This window comes from Prionailurus bengalensis, chromosome B2 (assembly GCF_016509475.1).
Source record: "Prionailurus bengalensis isolate Pbe53 chromosome B2, Fcat_Pben_1.1_paternal_pri, whole genome shotgun sequence".
Lineage (NCBI taxonomy): Eukaryota > Metazoa > Chordata > Mammalia > Carnivora > Felidae > Prionailurus > Prionailurus bengalensis.
In genome coordinates, this window is record NC_057349.1 from 107,099,623 (window position 1) to 107,121,458 (window position 21,836).

A 21,836-nucleotide genomic window follows, 5' to 3' on the forward strand; every position below is an offset into this window, starting at 1 on the left:
AGGTTATTTAGTGTCTCTAGGCTATGGCTACCTAATTTGTAAAACCAGGATAACAATACTACCTATGTTATAGATTGCTGGGAGGATAGAATGAGTTAATATCTTCATCTAAATATTGAAAAGTGCTTAAAAAATAAGCACATAGTAAGAAACATAAATAGATAATTTTTACCCTCGATCAATAGATATTATTTTTAATGGAGCAATAAAAAGTAAGGGGAGTTGAGAAATATGTTCCAGAAACTAATCTTTCAAATAAGGAATGTTAAAGACATTAAAAAAAAATCACTTAGGGGTGCCTGGCTGGCTCAGTTTGAAAAGCATGAGACTGTTGATCTTGGGGTTGTGAGTTTGAGCCTCATGTTGGGTGTAGAGATTACTTAAATAAACTTAAAAAAAAAAGAAAGAAAAGAAAAAGAACACTCTTAAAAAAAAAAACAACCAAAAGTCTCTTCTTTAAAAAAAATTATTTAAATGTCTGAGGTTTCCCCCATTTGTAAAAGTATCACCTTCATTATGAATAGTATTAATGTGAAAATCAAATGTCATGTGTTTTGAAGAGTAAGTACTAATATTATGATTGTCATGTTGTAATTAAAACCTCATTGAAATAAATAAGCACTTAAAACCACTTTAGAAATATTTCAGTTGCTGTGAATTTAAAATTTAACTTTGGCTCAAGGTTTCTTTGAAACTCAGTTTATTTTAGCATTTTTTGAGAAAACAATTATAACATCCATATATCTAATTATAATGAAATTAAAATTTCTTGGTTTTTGTAACCTTCATGAACACATAATGATATTGGGAAGCGAAATGTCTGGACCGTGTCTGGCAGGTAACTTCCCATTCAAGGATAGGTTGTGTTTCACTATTTTGTTCATCTTTACCAGTTCTTAGGGACAGAGTATATAAATGGTGTGTGTGTGTGGGGGGGGGTGGTCTCCAGGGGTTTACCGTACTCCAGGCAACTTGTCATTCCCCATCGCATGGAGGCCTCTCAAAAGCAGAAAATCAAAGGTTTCCAATATGCTGGATCCTTCAAGGCAGCTTTGGGCTCCCCTTCTTACAAAGTAGTTTAATTTCCCAACAATGCTAAAATAAGATTAGAGATCAGTATATGTATGAATCCTCAACTTAAAATTATCCTGGACTAAGTGTAATTCTAAAAGGACCAAAGTAGGCCTGAGACACATGTATCTTCCTCTCTTCACAGTGGATCTAGTCCCTGCTTTGTTGGCAATTATAAAGTTGAAAATTTGGAAAATGTTAAAATATATCTTAACTGCAGACATTATTTATAAAGTATATTTCAGATGTCTTTTAATGCTCCTATATATTTTGATTTTCATCTAAGTATTTCTAAACCCTATAACGGAGTTAATGAAGAGAAATTTATGCGCAGAAAAATGGAAACTTAATAACCAGTGACAAAACAAACAGCGCCCTCGGTGGCCGGTAGCCTGAACTGCACTTCCAACAAGCCCAAAGTGGCTCGCAATCCTTGAAAAACACCTAGTTGCTGTTGGGCAGGAATTTACAAGGCTCCCTTAGGAAAGATGATCCAAGTACCTTTAGAGGCATGCTGTCTCAACTCAATAACTGTAACAGAAACAAAAAAGGTTACAGAATTATAGAACTTACAACCCAAAAACCGTGTGAAGACAGAAGTTTGCTAGACTGGCCAATCACGGCCTCTCACCCCATTGTTGGCGATGGACTCCACCCACGGCTCCGGATGCTGTTTGTACCATGTGGCCACTCACTCCCTCACCCCCCACATCCTCTTGAACCAAGTGAACACTGAGCCTGAATCTGTAAGATGAAGATAGGTGAGTCCTCCGGAAAGATCAGAGAAAGGAACAGCAGGGAGCCAGGCCTCAAGGTAGATCAAAAGCTGCAAGGCACCAGAGAAACCCCAAGTTAGCACAGAGAACAGGGCTGCAGAGAGGGTCAGTACTTGGGAGCACGCTCACCATGAGAAGTGGCGATAAGGGGAGCCCCAGGGAATCTCAAGGGACCTTGAGAACCCCAGAGAGGCTGAGAGAACTTTTCAGTTCCGGGGTCATGTAGGCTGGTTAAACTTTGTTTCCTGCCCTTAATGAGATTCCCCGCCATACCCTTGCAGTGAACCTTTTATTTCAGCTAGCCTCTGAAGTTTTCCTCTTTTGTAACTCAGTAATACCTGAATCAGAAATGCTTAATCCTCTTTTATGGACAAGAGCCTTGTAGACAGCAAGGTCATACTGCTGGCTACTGATCACTCGGTTCTAGAAACCAACTCGCCTGATTCTCAGTTTGCTAGGCTTCTTGGTCTTCTTTATGTATCAGTAGGCACTGAAAAAGTCAGATCAGATGTGTTAAGTAGTATTACCATACTGGCTTGGTTTATTATGAAAGTCCTAAATTAAACCATGTTTGCCCCCACATAAAAATGAACCTTTCTGGTGGTTCAACTTGGCCAACGCTTAAGATTCTAACCAAACATAGAGAAGAGTGGCCTAAAAACCATTTGTGCCCGGAAGATAAATAACTTATACCCTACTTCCTGGGGGAGATCAGGCCCAGTGTATAAATCCTATTTCCCTTCTGAGACTTTATCTTGAATCAGAGTATTTACATAGACACATCAACAATTTAGTTAAGCCTAACTTGACAGAAATGTCAAGTTTCAAATATGAAATACAATATTTGATACATTATTAACAGTAATGTTAATATTTAATAAATATTTAATATAAACATTATATTTAGATGCATTTTTAAGCCTTTAAGAAGGGAACTGATACAAGAACAACAGAAAAGTGTATCACAGGGAGCAATTTCTACAGCTTCCTGTGCATGTCTTCTGAGAAACAGTGAAGGGGGTATGTGGGTAATGGCTCCCCATATACCTGGGAGGCCTATGGCACTTGTTGCATGGGACATAGACGGCAAAACCCCTATGGGAGTACTAACGTGAGCCAGGAGCCTTCTTTTATCTTCTTGAATGTTAACAATAAGGAAAGCAGACATGGGAGATATTATTCTGAACACTGAGGAATTTGCACTGGCCTCGTCTGCCACCCTGTGAGTTCGTTAGATTTGGAACGAGGCCGTCTGGAAGGTTAACCTGGCTGGCAGGTAGGCCCTAGTGACCCAGACTTTGAGTGTAGGTTGGTTCTGAATTCCCAAATGCTGTGGACTGGCTAAAAGTGACCTCAGGGTATCCTTGAGGTATCCTCAAGGTATCCTGGTTGACCTGAGATTTTCCCTACAATCTTGCAATAAGTCTACCAGCTAGGCAGCTTTAGCACTTGAAGAAAGCATAGGAATCAGGTACAGTGTTTGTGGGAATTCAAATTTGTCAACCAAGAGGAGATCTCTATTATTAAAGTTTTGGTATAGCTTCTGAAAAAGTTTAAAGCTTAAGCCAAACAGTTAAAGATATCAGAATAATAAGCTTATTCTGTCTGCATTTCTGAGAAACACTAAAAATTATAATAAAATCCCTACTAGAAATTTTAGACTACCACATATACACTGAAGACATTATCTTTTACAGGTTCAGAAAACTCCTCTCTTTTACATAATTATAAGAGAGTTAAAATTCTGGTTTGGTCTCGCAAATTAGGTGTAATTCTATATTACTAAAATGTTTTAAAGGAGTTCACTGGCCTGAAATAAAAGTATTTTGACATGTTGATGCAGAATTAAGGGTTATTTTTATACTTTCCCTTATTGACCAGAAATATGATTTTTGAGACTGTACATACTCCCCCAAGATGCCCATGTGCTTCTTTGGTACACGCTAAATACCATATAAGAGAAAGTCTTGTGAAATCACATAGCGTAAGAAAAACAGGACACAGCAGGATAGAATGTGACCTCACGACATTAGACATTTTCAGCTCTAAACTACTACAGGGAGCAAACAGCAGTGGTAGTACTTTTGACCCTGCATGCCCTTAAGACCATGAGTTTGGCCTGTAATACCATCGGCCTATAAAGGGAATAGACTGCCTTAGGGGATAGCTGATTCTAAGACTAGAGGCAGGAAAAAAATCAAAGTGTGTCTGGAACGTGCTGTTATTTTCAGATGCTACGGATACTTTTAGAAATGTCAGAGTCCTAAAAGGACATCAGCATCAACATAATGGGACGTCCTATTGACCAAGTTGTCAGATTTTGACCATCAAACACAAGCACAGCAAGGTAGTCGTAACCTGAAAGCAGGCTGTGATACAAGTTTAATTTTTTAGTAAGTAGGGGAATGTTCATATTGAACATATTTTATTCCTTCTAATAAGTTTGTCTATTTACAATATTTACAAAGTTATTTCTAACTGGGTAAGCATCAAAGAAATACATGGAACCTGTAATTTAGCCAAATGATCCTGACAGAAGAAGGTGCTAAAATAAAAAATAGGGTGGATTTATTAGCATAAATAATAGGATGCATGGTGGGTACAAAGAATAACCAGGTAGCAGGTGGCACAGGTGGTCATATACAATAATTAAGGAAGAGAGACAATTTAACACCGTATTTTAAAACATGAATTATTCAATGTCCTGAAGAGATAAGTTAAGTACATAAATCCCTCATTACCAAGAAGTGCAAGCTCTAGAATCAAGATTCCCAATAAGGAACACAGCCATTTTAAATAATGAAAACAGAACATATCAAAATACCCTAGTGACAAAGCCAACAGGTTACATACTGCCAGCCATGCAAAGCTTTATTTAATACATCGTTACTGCAAGAGATACCAAGTTTCAAAGACATTTATAAGAGGAGGACTTAAAAGTTTACCACAAAAACAAAAACCAAACCAAAAACAACAGCTCGGCATGGTGACTCAGTTTCAATTGTCCCAGTCTACACAATCAGACTAGACTGTGTCTAGACCAAGATTCAACCTGTCGATAACCCGGATCCTCTCTCTTTCCCTCATTTCTAGTCAGACTATAGAAACTCAGGAAAGTACTAATACTGAGACATTAGGGACAGATCACATTAAGAATCATACTACACTGGGAAGTTATTAAGTAAGTACAGAAGGAAGAAGAAATTACCTAAACTATAGTCTTAGTGTTTCAGAATAAGTTGAGGTGAATGTGCAATAGTACATTTTACAATCCTCGCCAGCTGTTTAAGGTGTTATTTCAAAAGACTCATCAATTTGTACTCACAGTTTAACATTTTTCAGAAAACGTAATTAGTCAATTTTGGAATTAATGTTTAAATGCTCAAGAAAATTTGAGGTTCCTAAATATTTTGGTATGAACTTAATGAAACAATCATTAAACAAAGTACAGGTAGTTTTGGGTACTCTTCACATCTAAAAGTCCCTCAGACAATAGAAGCCTCTATTAATTATTGTTTTAAAAATTCATAATTCAGAAGAGAAAGTCTGTAATTAAGAAATCCTAACAGCTCCTGCTAAAATCCAAAGGAAAAAGTGATTTTAAAAGGACTTAAGAAAGACAAAGTTTGAGATGTCTATTCCTACCAAACACAGCCATCATTTGCTTGGTTTTAAAGACAAATGAATCATAACTTAGTAGGAATCATATTTCTATATTAACCACTTGGGTAGATGCCACGATACATGATTGAGATTACTACACGCTCTCCTAACCACAGGATTTAAGTTGTGTTGAAGGTAGCCACACACACCCCCGCTGCCCCCCCCCCCCCCCCCCCCAGCCAATGATACAAAGAATCTGAAGCACAAAATGTTAGCTCAAGACAACAGGGAAAACTCAAAAGGTCAATACTTCAGAAAGCTGCTGTTTGACCAGTTGCCAGATCTTTAAGAATACCATGGAACTGTAAGGATGCCTCCTAAAGAAGGAAAAGCATTAGCACATCTAATTTGACACATGAGAATAAACACAAAAATATTAGAAAAATCACATCATTTTGGAAAATTACAATATTCATCACACTCAGCACATCTTGGGTGAAGGAAAAAAAAAAGAATATTCTTCACCTAACCTGTTAACTTTATGAGGGCTACCTTCCTGGCATTTGTTCCTAAGTAAATGAAAGAAATGATCTCCCGAAGACCCAACCCCCATTAAAACAAAACAAAACAAAACAAAACAAAACAAAACAAAACAAAACAAAACAAAACCAACAGAACAAAACCAACAAAAAACCAACCCCAAACAAACAGAAACATCTTTGGGAATACAAGTATTACATTTGCAAAATTAAGCACAATTTCAATTAATTCAAGTGCTGGTATGACACTGCCCGACTCTGCCAGACACTGATTATATGATTTTTCAAGTCATGAAGGTAAAGCTGAAATTATAAAGCCTGTTGGGGGTGCTGGTATTCTAAATGGAACTCATTATGACCAAGAGTTTTTGTTCACATATAAACACCATGTCAATATCCCAAAGGTACTGTGTTGAGCTGGGGAGGCTGAAATTTGACCTGAAAGCTTTTCATGATTATGGTTTTTTTCTCATTTCTTCATCCCAATCAAAATCCAATGCTTCGTCATCTAGTTCTGATAAAGTAAAGAGAGATTTTTTGGAAAGAGCCAATCTCTCAGTGGACCCCTCTAGCTGGAAAGTTCTCCTCTTCTTGCCAGGCACTGGAGCTGCAGTCCTGGGAGGAGGGCTTGGGCCTATCTCTCCCTGGTTGACACTTTCAGGAGGAGGAAGGGATTCCGGTTTGGATTCAGAGGGGCAAGTAAAGGAGAAGTTTGCCAATTTGGCTAATGTGCAGGAGTGAACCTTGCTGCTTTTGTTACTGCTTGAGACCTCTTCCTTTCTGTCTCTTTGACAAGTAAGATGAGAATGCTCAGTCTTGTTCCCAAGCTCTACTTCAGGCTGCATGGTTCTCCTTTCAGGGACATGTTTGCTCTCCTCTCTTGACCTGTCTTCCTCCGGTGGCTTCCGGGACACCTGCTTTGCCTCACTCTGTGGCTGGTTTGAGTTCCTGCTTCCTGAGGGAGAGGCCAACTTTTGGGGACCCTTCACAGGCGAGGTTGAGTCTCTGCTTGCAACGTGGGGAGTTTCAGGACCTGGGACGGCTACTTCAGTTGTGCCCAGAGACACATGACTGTGGTCTTCAGGGGAATGGATCAGTTTCGACTTCGGTTTGAAAGTAAATTTTGCTAGTTTGGCCAACGGGGGACCTGGACTCTCAGCATATTCAAGTTTAGGCTCTTCCCTCTGAGCAAGGGATTTCTGTCTCGTTCTTTTGGGAGTTTCCCACGCTCCCTGTGGGCTGTGTACAGGACCAGAGTGAGGAGAGCCTGTGGGCCGTGAAGGCGCCCTGGAGGGATTCCTGTACAGCTCCTGGGCCCTCGCCTTGTGCAGCGTGTGCAGTTTCCTGGAGACGTGATGCATCAGTACCGAGTCTGGCTCACTGGTAGGCACTGCCATTTCAGAAACCATTGCTGCCTTTTTTGCCTCTTTACCTTCCACATTATCTGGCCTTGATGGAGCTTCTGCCTCTCCTGGTGCTAGAAGCTGTCCAGTTTCCAATTTGCTCCTTTGGCCTGGCTCATTCCTTTCCTTACCCTGAGATTTGTTCCGGAAGATTTTCAAAGCCATTTTCCCCCGAGTTGTTTTGGGGGACACAGTGTTTTTGGGCTCAATCTGATGAGCTGCTATGCAGTCAAACCAGTCCAAACTCTCATCTTTGCTGTATTTGTGCTCAGGTAAATGTTTTCTATTTGTTGATGTATTAGGCCCCAGGGGGGAGAGGGGACTGGGAAGTGGGCTTCCCTCAGGATTGCCTCCAGCAGAGGACGTCAGCGTACTACAGTTCACTTCCTGCCGTGCTGACCAGATTCTGGACTTGCATTCTTCTCCTGGATCATTTTTCAAGGATCCTGGGTTAGTCTCTGCCTCCACTGCCTGGGGCTGGGATTGGTACGCACTCTGATTCTGTAACCTGTGGCAGAGATAAATAAGGAAAACATGTATTGAAGAGAAGAGAATTTTTAACCTTTCCATTTCTTTAGTCTCTGAGATGCCATCTAAAGGCTTCAGTCCAACATAATTCCAAGTTAATACCAAATACAGTCTCTTAGAGCAGCAGGAGGAAATTATCCTTTCTCAGCAGTATAGAATTTAAGTGCTTTGATCATCATTTTAAAACTGAAATGAAATAAAGGAAATGAAGTAACAGGTTTGTCTACATCTTTAGATCTCTCTGAAAGTCCATTTAATTCATTTAAGATTGTTTGAAGGTCAGTGTAAAATGCTTATTCTTATCTCTCCTGTTACATGTTCCACTACAACACAGGCTTCTAACTATCTGCACAGTGGACAGCTGCTGATCGGGTGGTTCTTTCGTAGGCAGTCTGCAGGTCAGAAACAGAGTGGAAGCCCAGAGATTATGATCTCCTCACGTCTCTTCACCTGAGTACTGAATTTTAGCGCACCTAAAAGTCACCTTCCTTGGGAGTAGAGACTGTGATCCCACTGGCCCTGTGGCATCACGTTCATGGCACACCTCCCCCAAGCAAGTGTGACATCTTTCCTGCAAAGTGTAGCCATTTCAACACATGTTCTGGGCAGCTACTCTCTATCCAGCTGACACAGAGGTGAAACCTACTGACCTTCCAGAATGAAGGATCTGATCAGTGATAGTCATTTTCAATCTTGGGCATGCCAGAAATGGAAATAATGCCAGAGGATCAACTTCCAACAGAGATGACAGTTTCTCAAAAGGAACAGCTTCGCAGTATAAGGGGCAACATGATCCCACTTCCGTGTGTTAAATATGAAAAGAACTAAGCCAAAGAGCAGACGAGTAAGTTATTCTAAAAATCATGTGTAATCACAGAAAAAGGTATAGAAGAAAATACATTACATTTAAATGAATTTTAGATTTAAATATATTTAAATACATTAAAATGTTAATGGTAGGCCTCTCTGGGAAATAAGATTATATGTGATTTTTATCTTTTTAATTTATTACTGTTACTTTTCAAAATACTCTATTAAGAACATGTATTACCTCTTATGATCAGGAAAAAAAACCCACAAAAAATTATGATAAAAATACTGGGTTATATTCACTCACTATAGATTTGGACACATCAATACAGCAAAATCCATATTCACCACAGTCACAGCCAAACAAAAAAAACCCAAAATAGCTTGCAAAATTACTTCTATCAAATATACATCAAATTGGGGTCAGAGATATTCATAATTATTAAAGCTCCATAAAAAATGTTCTAAAAGACAGTGAATTTAAGGCATAGAATAATTTAGCCCTACCATTTTAGTCTTATTCTGACTTTGGGAATTAAATTCTCCCCTACATAAAATGTTTCCAGTTTTACTATACCTTCCTAAAAGACAATCTCTTTGCATTCTGTTTTCATATGAATAGAATGACCACCATTTGAGGCCGGCTGTCACTGGTAAGCATTTTCCAGAAGAAAAGTGTGATAAAGGTACAATAGTTTGATGAGTCATATATGACCACTTTAAGGAATAGACAAGTCTTTCCTGAGGGGATAAAACTATATGCTACGTGGGCTTTTCTCGCTTAACAAAATTAGCCTTAGACGTGCCTTGGAGGTCATGCATTGTCATTTGCAGGGCAACCTGGTTTTGTTACTTTGAGGATCAACACTGGGACATGCCCCTGCATTACAAAGATGTATCAGAAGAAAAGGATATTTTAAGGCAGAATCCTATTTTTTTAGATCGTTACCTACCCTTCTTCTTCTTTCCCTCCAGGAGGGTCATTTTGAATTTGGTAAGTTCAACCACTGTTTTTCTATCACATAACACTGATTCTGAGCTTCACATTCCTTTCCTTCCTGAATCCAGCATGACAGCTTTTGGTAGTCCAAATGTCCAGTTTCTGCTCAGTCAAAATGAGCAGCCTTTCCAAAAGCCAAGCCGGGCCCAGGGCAGGTCTAAAAAGGATCAGCTACATCAAACCATAAAAGAACCAAAGGAGTATCTTTCATCTTAACACTAGGCTCTGGATCATTAAAAAACCAGACCAAGAGAAAAGGGGGTTGATTTTATACAAGGGGCACTAGGTATTAGCAACACAAAGCCAGTCCCCAAACTTCCCCCAGGAAGGCTGTGCTGGGGTTTTATGAATTTGAGAGAGAATGCTACTACATGAAGGCAGTGAGTGAAAGGAGAAAAGCCAGGGAAATAATTCTCAAGGTTATACTTGTTCGGTCAACAATCCATCTCAGTCTCTAAATTCTCCTTCAGCAGCAGCTCTGCTTCCACGGGAACTCCTTTCACCAGCTCCCAGCTTTGAGGTCAACGCCAGCTGCCAGACTCAGGGCAATTATTGAGCCACTCACGCTGATCATGAAGATACCCAAATGGATACCTCTGCCATCGCTCACTCATGTGTCACAGGTACACCCTCAAAGTCTAGCTTTTTAGAAGCTCATGTATGCAGGGAGCATGCAAACATTGAAGTCTGGGCAAAAAATCTCTAGGTAATGCACATGACATGTTCCTTCCCACATTTTAACAAATCATTACAAAGCTGAGTTTTGAAACATTGCTTTTGTCATTCTTGAGTTGTTACCCTGTTGGAGGAGAAACAGCTTTCCCTCTTTAACAAAATACATCATTCTCACTGGAGACTTTTTGTCTGTTAAATATGTGAAATTTTAAAGGTCATGAATCTGCACATGTAGGGAAGGAAAATGATGATGCTGAAGGGAGGGTCAGAGCTGTTGCTAATGGACCAGGAGGGCCTTTCACAGGTAAAGGTCACTACTAGTTATCTCCACTTCTCAAACTTTCAAAACATCCTATTCGGCTGGCTCGAAAGCAATCTGGGCCTCAGTCTTCTACCTGATTTTCTTTCACCAGGGTTACATAAAGATCAAACATTTATTATGCTTGGAAAAGAGCTTTAAAACCATTAAGAATAAAATTAAAATATTAATAAACACTATGATTCTTCATGTAAACTCCCTTGCACATGGTCCTTTCCTGGCAAGGAAAAATGATAAAGCCAAATTATGATAATATTTTGTGGCTGGGTCTAGCCTGGGGTAGACTGACCTCCTGGAGTTCAACTTCCTCTTTCTTAACAGCATTCCCAGCCACCTTTCTAAATGGCACCGCTCTACCTATATTGACCCAAAGAAAGAGAAGAGGATGAAGTAGTGGTAGTGAACAGAATAAATCCCATTTACCAAGGCTTCTTGATTCCACGGAAACTGCATGTCTTGGGTGTGAACTGTGAGTAGCTAACCTTGGTGCTTCTCATGTAATTGGGAACCGGTGGTATAAATTCAGTAAATTAATACACAGTTTACCATATATAGTAAAGAACCTGCCAGTGTTCTCCATGAGGCTCACCAAACCAGCAAGCCAAGGAAATGTAGCTACAGAAGGTGGTCTCCAAAGATGGCAGCCATCAATTCCCCCATTCCTGTATATCTATGTCACTCCTCCCATCAAGAGGTGGTGTCTATTTTCCCCTACCTTGCATGGGGGCTGACCCTGTGTCTTGCTCTGACCTATAAAATGTGGCAGAAATGATGCTGTATCAGTTCTGGCCCAGCTCATAAGAGGCCTGCTGGCTTCCATTTTTGCTCTGTTGGAGCATTAAGCTACCATGTCAGAATTCCGACTCCCCTGTGGTAAAGAGAGCCCCTGGCCATTTAAGCCACCTCCACTAAGGCACAACACATGTGAGGGAAACCATTCTGGATGTTCCAGTTCCACCTGAGCTCCCAGCTAAATTCAAGTATATGAGTGATCCCAGCCGACACTATGTGGAGTGGAGATAAACGAATTTACGACTCTCAGAAAAGTGAGCAATAAAATGGTGGTAGTGGTGGTTTTGTTTTTGTTTCTTTAAGCCGCCAAGCTTTGGGGTAGTTGATTATACAGCAACAGCCAACTGAAACAATCCCCTACAGATAGTACAGACAGATTTTCCACTTAATTTCCACTTCCCTCATTTCACGAAGTGTCAAACAAGGATTTTCCATTATAAGCCTTTTCTTGGATTTCTCTTCTCACCTTTCAAGTCTTCTTAGCTCTTCACTCAAGAGGTTGTGCAGCTCCAGCTTTTCCAGAATGAGTTCACACTGCCTCTGGTACTGCTGCAGAGGGTTTTCAGGAAAGGAAGTGTGAAGTGCATTCACACCTCCTAGCAGTGCACCTCCCTGAAGGGGTATCGAGAAAATGGAAAATACCAGAGAGAGTCAACCAGTCAGCCTGCATAGAGGAAGCGTACGCTGGAGGCCACTGATCCCAGATCGGCCCTCTCTACTCCCATCTTGACTGTCAGTCAACTGGGCCTTCTGCAAATTTCAACAGTTCTCTCCCTCCAGTTCCTGGTGGTAAGAACTGCTCCAGGAAGCACACTGTCACTAGTGGGACCATGAGCGCCCCTCAGACGTGTTGAGGAAAAAAGAGTGACACCCACTGCTGCATACTAGTTGGCAAAAGCAATGCTACTGACGCAAAGAATGCTTCCACGACCATGTTTTCCCCTTCTTTTAAATGGTTTCCTTTGGATATACTTCCTGAAATCATTAGATCTAGATTATGATCACTTTTACAACCCCTGATATGCTATAAATTGTCTTTTTTTTTTTTTTTTACATGCTTATAGAGTTCAAATATTAGGTGCAAAATACCCTTACCTGCATCGAGGATTCCATTACTGACACTGCTGTAATAGCATCTTCCAGAGTCACAGTGTCACGGAACATCAGGCGAGCATGAGCTAAGAAAATTACGAAGACAGAAATTTTTTGATGCACATCTGACGTGATAAATGTAATACTTTACCTGACCCCCTGAAAAATTACATTTTATGAATGAGCTACTAGTACCAAATTCATTTTACTAAAACAAGCACAAAAGTCTAATTTATTTCCTTCCTCCCTTCCTCCCTTCTTTAGTAGGCTCCACACCCAGCCTGGAGCCCTATGCGGGGCTTTAATCACAACCCTGAGATCAAGACCTAAGCCAAAATCAAGAGTCAGACTCTTATCCAAATGAGCCACCCAGGCACCCCACAGAAGTCTAATTTCAATTAGTTTTAAAGTTGTTTCTCTAATGATGGGCCTAATCTTTCACAGCCCATGTCAATTCTGGGTATTTACATGAAAGTACTCTGGGCTCCAACAAAGAAAGGGGTTATATAAGCATATAGCTAATATTCAACAACTTTTAATCTCCATTTTAAAAAATGTTTATTTACTTATTTTGCAGACAGACAGGGAAAGAGAGAGAAGGTGCATGTGTGTGAGTGGGGGAGGGACTGAGAGACAGGGAGAGAGAGAATCCCAGGCGTTGTCAGCATAGAGCCCAACATAGGGCTCGATCCCACAAACCGTGAGGTCATGACCTGAGCTGAAACCAAGACTCAGACACTTAATTGACTGAGCCACCCAGGTGCCCCATTAATCCTCATTTTCTAGTCTATTATAGAAATACACAATATTAAAGTCATTTCTCATCTCTGGCACTTCTCTTTATCTGTGAGCTTTTCAAAACTACCAAACTCACAAGCCTGCATTTGGGATACTTGTCTGAATATTAGCTATAAATCCTTGACACAGTGAAGTGTATTTGTTTTATAAAACTTTTTTTTTTATTTTTTTTTCAACGTTTATTTATTTTGGGGACAGAGAGAGACAGAGCATGAACGGGGGAGGGGCAGAGAGAGAGGGAGACACAGAATCTGGACACAGGCCCAGAGCCTGACACGGGGCTCGAACTCACGGACCGCGAGATTGTGACCTGGCTGAAGTCGGACGCTTAACCGACTGCGCCACCCAGGCGCCCCTAAAACTTTTTATTAAGTATATATTCTGTCATCATATGATACAGCCAGTTCACACAGAAATTTTTTTAGAATTATTTTAACAAGGGCTAAATATAAAAGCTAGTATTAGAAAAAAAGTCTTGATGTTTGTTTGTTTATTTATTTATTTTGAGAGAGACAGAGTGCGAAATGAGGGAGAGGCAGAGAGAGAGGGAGACACAGAATCTGAAGCAGGCTCCAGGCTCTGAGCTGTCAGCACAGAGCCCAACACTGGCTCGAACTCACGAACTGTGAGATCATGACCTGAGCTGAAGTTGGATGTTTAACCGACTGAGCCACCCACCCAGGTGCCCCTAGAAAAAAAGTCTTGAGATACATGTTAGTTGTATGTATGCATGTAAATCTCATGCTTTAGGGTTGGGGTCATCTGTTATGTTAGTGGTGGCCTGTGAATGGCAATTAATGAGAAAAAAACAGATATGCTTCACTGGAAACAACTCTAAACAAGCAAGTATTCCACCGAAAATGCCAACAGACCACCACTGAGAAACAAACGTTAGTAAATAAGACTTTCTAAATGAATCATGTCACTAAGAGTCCTCTTAATGATGCTACACTCTACTCAATACTCATAATCTGTCCTCAGAAGAATGCAGGTTTCATAGCTCAGAGTCTTTACTTTTCAAGCAACTATGAACACCTTAGAAAATCTTCTTATTCATCTTTGAATCATGGTGCCAAGCTCCATGCCTTGCACGCATTGGGCACCCAATAGAAGTATTATTTGTTGAAAGAAATAAACCTTCTGCCAATCGGATCAAGCTTTCCAGCAGGCGGATGGTGGTCCGGGCAGCGTTCCGGGAATCACTCTGCCTCTGCATCTGGTAGTACCGGAGAAGAACCTGATTACCCACGTCAGACAGTGTGGGCTGTAGATTTCGAATCAGACAGAAATAGGTTTTCATCTTTTCCATGCTCCAGAGCTTTTCTGATTTGCTTGGGTAACCTGTAAATATCAGGTGCTAGGTCAGCAATTTCTAAGAACAGGCAAACATCTCACTTAAAGGGCTTTGATAACGTTCTTGTGTTCATCTTTAAAAAAGATAACCTTCAGGTTTGTGGCCACTGAAACCTAGACCTGATTCTGCATGGCATATAGTTCAAGAACAAGCAGCCTTAGGATCTAAGCTTAATGAAGGTAAACTTCCTACAGGTGCTAAAATTATCCAGAATAATTCTGGTCTGTCCTATAGTAATACACAGTATTTGAATAAATCTAATTTAACTTAAAGAGAAACACACATTTAGAGATTTCTGTTTCATAATTCAGTCCAGTTTTCTTTGCGTGCAAGAGGTGAGTGGTAACTATTTACATAAGGTTGCCCCCTTTTAATCACGAAGAACATATTTACCAACTATAAGATCATCAGCAGGCCTCCTTCTTTCTGCTCATTATTCTGGGCACACTAAATGGCTCCTCTTGCTGCCTTCGGTCTAAGCATCTCTCTATTGCCGGTTAGGTAGGTACCTTGAGTATTTACTTAATTTTGTTCAAAGAGAATTTCATTTGGTTATGTCTACTTTTTCTCCACCAATGTGAATAATTTATCTCCACATACCTTTGTTTTCTAAGATAAAGGAGGAAATTATACGATCCCAGTCTTCATTCTTGGTATCAAGCAAAACCAGGATCAGATCAAATCGACTTAAGAGTGGGCTGCCAAGGGCAATGTTCACGGACACGGACTCGTGGGGGTCATACTGGCCTTTGGGGTTAGTTGCTGCCAGAATGGTGGTCCTTGTGTTCAGCTTGCACACGAGGCTATTAAAAGAGAGGGTACAATTCACTGACTGCTGAGATTCAAATAAATAACAAAATTAAACTTGTTAATAAAAAGAAAATCTTGTTCCTTGAAAATCTAGAGAAACTGTGTGTAAGAGAATATGGAATGATACAAGGAGGTATCACAAATGCCAAGTTCAAAGGAAGTATATTAAAGCAGCGTATGCTGAAAGAAGTTATTGTTAAATAAATATTTCTTATGCCCCTACTATGAGCAGATCCCTCTGCTGGGTGCTAAGAGGTGTACAAAATTAAATTAAACACAGATACTATTCTTAAGGAGCTTGTAATTTACCAGCTATAATGGTAAGACAGGGCAGACTATGATACATTCTGGAAGGATAAAGTTCCCAGGGGAAGTAAAGATGATGTGTATCCATTTCTATGGTTGGAAGAGATGATTAGAGAAACAATGCAAAGTAGCTTTTGAACTGGGCCCTTCACAACATCTGGACTTTTAAAGTGGAGATTATATATATACATATATGTACATTTGTGAGGGAGTGAAAGTAAGGGGTAAGGGTGACTTTGGAGAATGCTGAGTGGTTAAAGCAAAAACTTCTTGTGTGCTCACTTCTTTTGATTTTTCTAAAAGTGAAAGAAACAAGGGTCAGAGACACAGAGAGAGGGATGGAGGGAAAGAGGAGAAAGGAGGAAGGGGAAGAGAGGGAGGGAAAGGAAATTAGGAAAAAAAAGGATTGATCAGCATTACTCTTTGTTCTGAGCTTAGGTGACACACAATGTTACATTAATTTCAGGTGCATAACTTAGTGATTTGACGAGTTTACACATTATGCTATGTTCATCACAAGTGTAGCTACCATCTGTTCCATTACATCACTACTACAATATCAATGACTGTATTCCTTATGCTCTGCTTTTTATTTGCATAGCTTACTCATTCCATAACTGAACTGTGATTTACTCATTCCAAACTGAACTTATTCCCTCTCCCCCAAACTCCCATTCCCCTCCCCTCTGGCAACCATCAGTTTGTTCTCTATATTTATAGTTCTGATTCTGCTTTTTTTTAATTTATTTTTTTAGATTTAATTTATGAGTAGAATCATACGGTGTTTGTCTTTCTCAGTCTGACTTATTTTACTCAGCATAATACCCTCGAGGTCCATCCATGTTGTCTCAAATGGCATCATCTCATCCTTTCTTTATGACTGTGTAATATTCCAGTGTGTGTGTGTGCGCGTGTGTATCTGTGTGCGTGCGCACGCACGTGCACATGTGCACACACACACACACACACACATTTTTCTTATCCATATGTCTACTGGTGGACACTTAGGTTGCTTCCATGTCTTGGCTATTGTAAATAATGCTGCAATGAACACGGGGGTACATATATTTTTTTGAATTAGTGTTTTTGTTTTCTAACAGTGGAATTACTAGACCTTATGGTATTTCTATTGTTAATTTTTTGAGAAACCTCCATACTGTTTTCCATAGTGGCTGTATCAATTTACATTCCCACCAACAGTGCACAGCTGTTCCTTTTTCTCCATATCCTCACCAACAGTTGTTGTTTTTTGTCTTTTTGATTTTAGCCATTCTAACAGGTAATATCTCATTGTGGTTTTGATTTGCATTTCCCTGATGATTAGCGATGCTGAGCATCTTTTTATGTGTCTGTTGGCCATCCGTGTATCTTCTTTGGAAAAATGTCTATTCAGTAAACTGAGGGTTGATGGGGGGTGGGAGGGAGGGGAGGGTGGGTGATGGGCATTGAGGAGGGCACCTGTTGGGATGAGCACTGGGTGTTGTATGGAAACTAATTTGACAATAAATTTCATATTAAAAAAATGTCTATTCAGGTCCAGAAAATCCTAAATAATTCACCAAAAACTACTAGAAGTAATAAACAAATTCAGTAAGGTGGCAGTCTACAAAATTAGTACCAAGAAACTTGTGGCTTTTCCATACACTAGCAATGAAGTTGCAGAAAGAGAAATTTTAAAAACAACAGTATTTACAGTTGCAGTAAAAAGAATAAAATACCTGCGAATAAACTTAACCAAAGAGGTAAAAGACCTATATTCTGAAAACTATAAAAAAAATTGAAGATGACACAAACAAATGAAAAGATATTCCATGCTCATGGAATGGAAGAACAAATATTGTTAAAATGTCCATACTACCCAAAGCAATCTACAAATTCAATGCAATGTCTATTAAAATACCAACAGTATTTTTCACAGAACTAGAATGAATAATACTAAAATTTATATGTAATCACAGAAGACCCCAAATAGTCAAAGCAATCTTGAGGAAGAAGACCAAGCTGGAGGTATCACAATTCTAGATTTCAAGATATACTACACAAAGCTGTAGTAATCAAAACAACATAGTACCGGCACAAAAATAGACACATAGATCAGTGGAACAGAATAGAGACTCCAGAAATAAACTCACGATTATATGGTCAATTAATCTATGACAAAGAAGGCAAGAATATACAATGGGGAAAAAAAAAAACACTTTTTCAATAAACGGTGCTGGGAAAAGTGGACAGCTACATGTAAAAGAATGAAACCGGACTACTTTCTAGTATTATGCACGAAAGTAAAATGCATTAAAGACCTAAACAAGAGACCTGAAATCACAAGAATCCTAGAAGAGAACACAGGCAGTAACTTCTCTGACATCAGCCATAGCAATAATTTTCTAGATGAGTCTCCTAAGAGCAGGGAGATGAAAACAAAAATAAACTATTGGGACTACATCAAAATAAAAAGCTTTTGCACAGTGAAGGAAATCATCAACAAAACAAAAAGACAACCTACTGAATGGGAAAAGATATTTATAAATGATAAATCTGATCAGGGGTTAATATCCAAAATATATAAAGAACTTATACAAATGAACACCCAAAATACCAAACAATCCAATTTAAAAATGGGCAGAGAATCTGAATACTTATTTTTCCAAAGAAGACATATAGATAGCCAACAAATATATGAAAAGGAGTAAATATATGTTGAGGAGCAACAGTAAAGGGAAGACTGAGGAGGTCTGGGCACAGTGGGCAGGTTAGATGGACAGGACACATGGAGAAGATCAGAGCCATGGTCCAGGAAGAGGCACACAAGTCCTGAACAGAGCAGTGGCGCCATGGGTGTGTGGATATGACATAACTTAGATATTGTTGTTAAATTTATCATTGATGGGCAAGTCCTCAAAATAGCATGGCATACTCATTAATAACACATATAGATTCTATTTTTCTCTGTAAATTTGTATGCTCTCCATTCAATGACCATTTTTAGTTATAGTGGCATATCTGCCTCTGAGTAGTCACAGCCCTGTGACATCAGCAAACATGTGCTACATTTGTTAATCTCTAATCTATTTCCGTTGGCTCCAGTGACCAGCTCATGAGACTGAAAAAGTTTAAGAGTCTTTATTTGTAGTAAATGGCACAAGAAGACACTCATTAAGGAGAAACACAAACAAGGCACTAAATCCCCCTTTAAAATGAAATCCCTTTTGAAATTTTACTGAAAGGGGAGCACTTGGGTGGCTCAGTTGGTTAAGCATCCCATTCTTGATTTTGGTTCAGGTCATGAGGTAGCAGTTTGTGAGTTCAAGCCCTCCGTCGGGCTCTGTGCTGACAGTGCACAGCCTGCTTGGGATTCCCTTTCTGCCCCTCCACTGCTCACTTGCTCTTTCTCAAAATAAATATTTAAAAAAAAATTATTGAAAGGGGAAAATTCTAAATAGTCTACATCTTATAATTTATGTGCCAAAATGCCTTTGTGAAGGCAGTTGTGTAGGCCATGGAATCCAGTTTGCCAAAAAAAAAAAAAAAGGTAGTAAATTGTTCCTAACTAATCTCACAAAGCACATTTAATCCATACTGAAGTGAGGCTGTTTGCATTTATCATAGAAAAGGAATATTACTGAAATACTGGCAATGAAACAAAGTACAATTGCATTGAAGTGATTTTTTAAAAAATATTTTCAATATGAGATAAAACTGACTGTTCGTCCTCTCTCTGATCTACAAATATTTATAATACATTTCCTATGTGCAGAGGACTATAATGACAATTCAGGAAGGTATACAGTGGTTCCTGCCTTCAGTTAGTTTCCAACAGAACTGATGGAGGAGGGGGAGGTTCTACACAGCGCCTGCCAGACAATACGTGAGCCATGGATGATGGCGTCCCTGTCAGCATTAGCATCAGCAAGGAGACACTTCTGTGGAGACTCCTGCGTATCTGTAATGTACATAATCTTAAAACTACCCATGAGGCGCCTGGGTGGCGCAGTCGGTTAAGCGTCCGACTTCAGCCAGGTCACGATCTTGCGGTCCGTGAGTTCGAGCCCCGCGTCAGGCTCTGGGCTGATGGCTCGGAGCCTGGAGCCTGTTTCCAGTTCTGTGTCTCCCTCTCTCTCTGCCCCTCCCCCGTTCATGCTCTGTCTCTCTCTGTCCCAAAAATAAAATAAAAACGTTGAAAAAAAAATTAAAAAAAAAAAAACTACCCATGATGTGAGAAGGGAAATGAACAAGCAAAGACAGAAAGAAGGAGGTGAATTATTTCTGAGGTAACTGGGTGGGGAGGGGGAACAAATAAGTTTAAGGAAGGGGGCTAAGGACAATTTACATGTGAAGAAAAAAGGCTGTCTGATGGACAGTTAGTGAAAATGTGAGCAATGAGAAACAGAAGAGTCGTTTCTGGTCATTTGAAACAGGGGAAGGCTATATACACACCTGGTGGTTGCAGATCTGTGACACAAACATTGCTGCATTAAAAACCAAATGAGGTTTTGGTAAAACACACACACACACACACACACACACACACACACAGGCTAATCCTAAGTACTTTGTGCATAGTGATGGCTCACTAAATATCTACTGAATGAATGAACTCATGGATTAGTGTAGGATAATAATCATTTTTCCAATCTAGTATGACCTCCACCTTCTTCAATAACAATAATACCGTATTTGTAATACCAAGCATTGTGCTAGGTTTTATGTATATACACTGTCCCTAATATTCACAAAAACTTAACAGGTAAGATAACATATCACCAACTTAGAAATAAGGAAAATAGAAGTTGAAGGTGACAGAGAGCGGCAGAGCTGAGCTCCCATTCAAACCCAAACCTGCTTAGCTCCAAAACCAGTGCTCTTTTACCTGAAGACCGCCACTGTAGTGTGACATCTTAAACAGTTCCTGTGTGGTCTTTAAATGTTTCTCTGTGTGTGTGTGTGTGTGTGTGTGTGTGTGTGTGTGTTTATGTTTATTCATTTATTTTTGAGAGACAGAGAGAAAGAGAGCACGTGTGCACACAGGGAAGAGAGAGAGACAGAGAATCCAAAGCAGGCTCCATGCTATCAGCATGGAGCCCAACGTGAGGCTTGAGCTCATGAACCACAAGATCATGACCTGAGCCGAAACCAAGAGTCGGATGCTTAACGGATTGAGCCACCCAGGCGCCCCATCCTGTGTGGTCTTAAAGAATCTGCCTGAATGGTTTAGACATTCATTGACTTACCTTATCTTTTTCCTACTTGATTTGATCTCCTTGAAGGGCTATGACTTATTGTTACCATGCTCACATGCCTGTCACATATTAAATGCTCAATAAACATTCACAAAATACATGGCAAAAAAAAATCTTCACTTAGTTCAGTATTTCTAAAATTCAGAGCCATTTTATACTTACAGGCTTCAACAGTCATAAAATAATCATGCTAATATGTGGAGCTTTTTCTACATTAACCCCAAGGAGTGAAAACATTCCAGTTTTTGAAAAAGCTACTTTTCCATTTTTAATCCACGTTTTCACTTTCCTAAAAACACAGTGATAACTTTTCTATTCTAAAGTTAGGTTACACAAATTATTTGTACTATTACAGGCCCTCCAGATAGTGCCCTTGATTTTGCAATGCTCTCCCAGTAGTCCCATTACATCCTTTATGGGGTGATCCCCATTTCCACTCATGGCTTTAATCACCACCTATGTGCTGATATCCATAAATTCAGTTCTCACCTGTGGCACTGGCTGCTATGTGCTCACCAAACCTTGTTTCCCCTTCGCCCCAGGCACAGAGCCAGACCACGTTTCCCATTCTCTTTTATGGGTGAGTAGAACTGTGGTAAATAAGTTTTGTCAATGGAATGGGGGTGGGGGAACGTATGCCATTTCCAGGTCGGGCACCTATGTCCCTATGCAACCCTCCTCATCCTCTCCCTCTGCCAGCATAGACCAGGATAAGGCCCAGAG

At 39.9% G+C, this 21,836-nt stretch overlaps 1 protein-coding gene across 1 annotated transcript in view; it reads right to left on the reverse strand.

The window, feature by feature from the left end:
• Positions 1-4,393: 4,393 nt before the first annotated feature.
• The window catches only part of MCM9 (minichromosome maintenance 9 homologous recombination repair factor), a 111,919-nt gene continuing 94,476 nt past the window's right edge, over positions 4,394-21,836 (reverse strand). The window contains exons 9-13 of the mRNA XM_043592212.1: positions 15,361-15,563; positions 14,544-14,747; positions 12,612-12,694; positions 11,983-12,128; positions 4,394-7,900 (exon numbers count right to left, since the gene is read on the reverse strand). Coding sequence (XP_043448147.1) covers positions 6,445-7,900; positions 11,983-12,128; positions 12,612-12,694; positions 14,544-14,747; positions 15,361-15,563 — 2,092 coding nt within the window. The 3' untranslated portion in view covers positions 4,394-6,444. The remainder of the gene's footprint in view (positions 7,901-11,982; positions 12,129-12,611; positions 12,695-14,543; positions 14,748-15,360; positions 15,564-21,836) is intronic.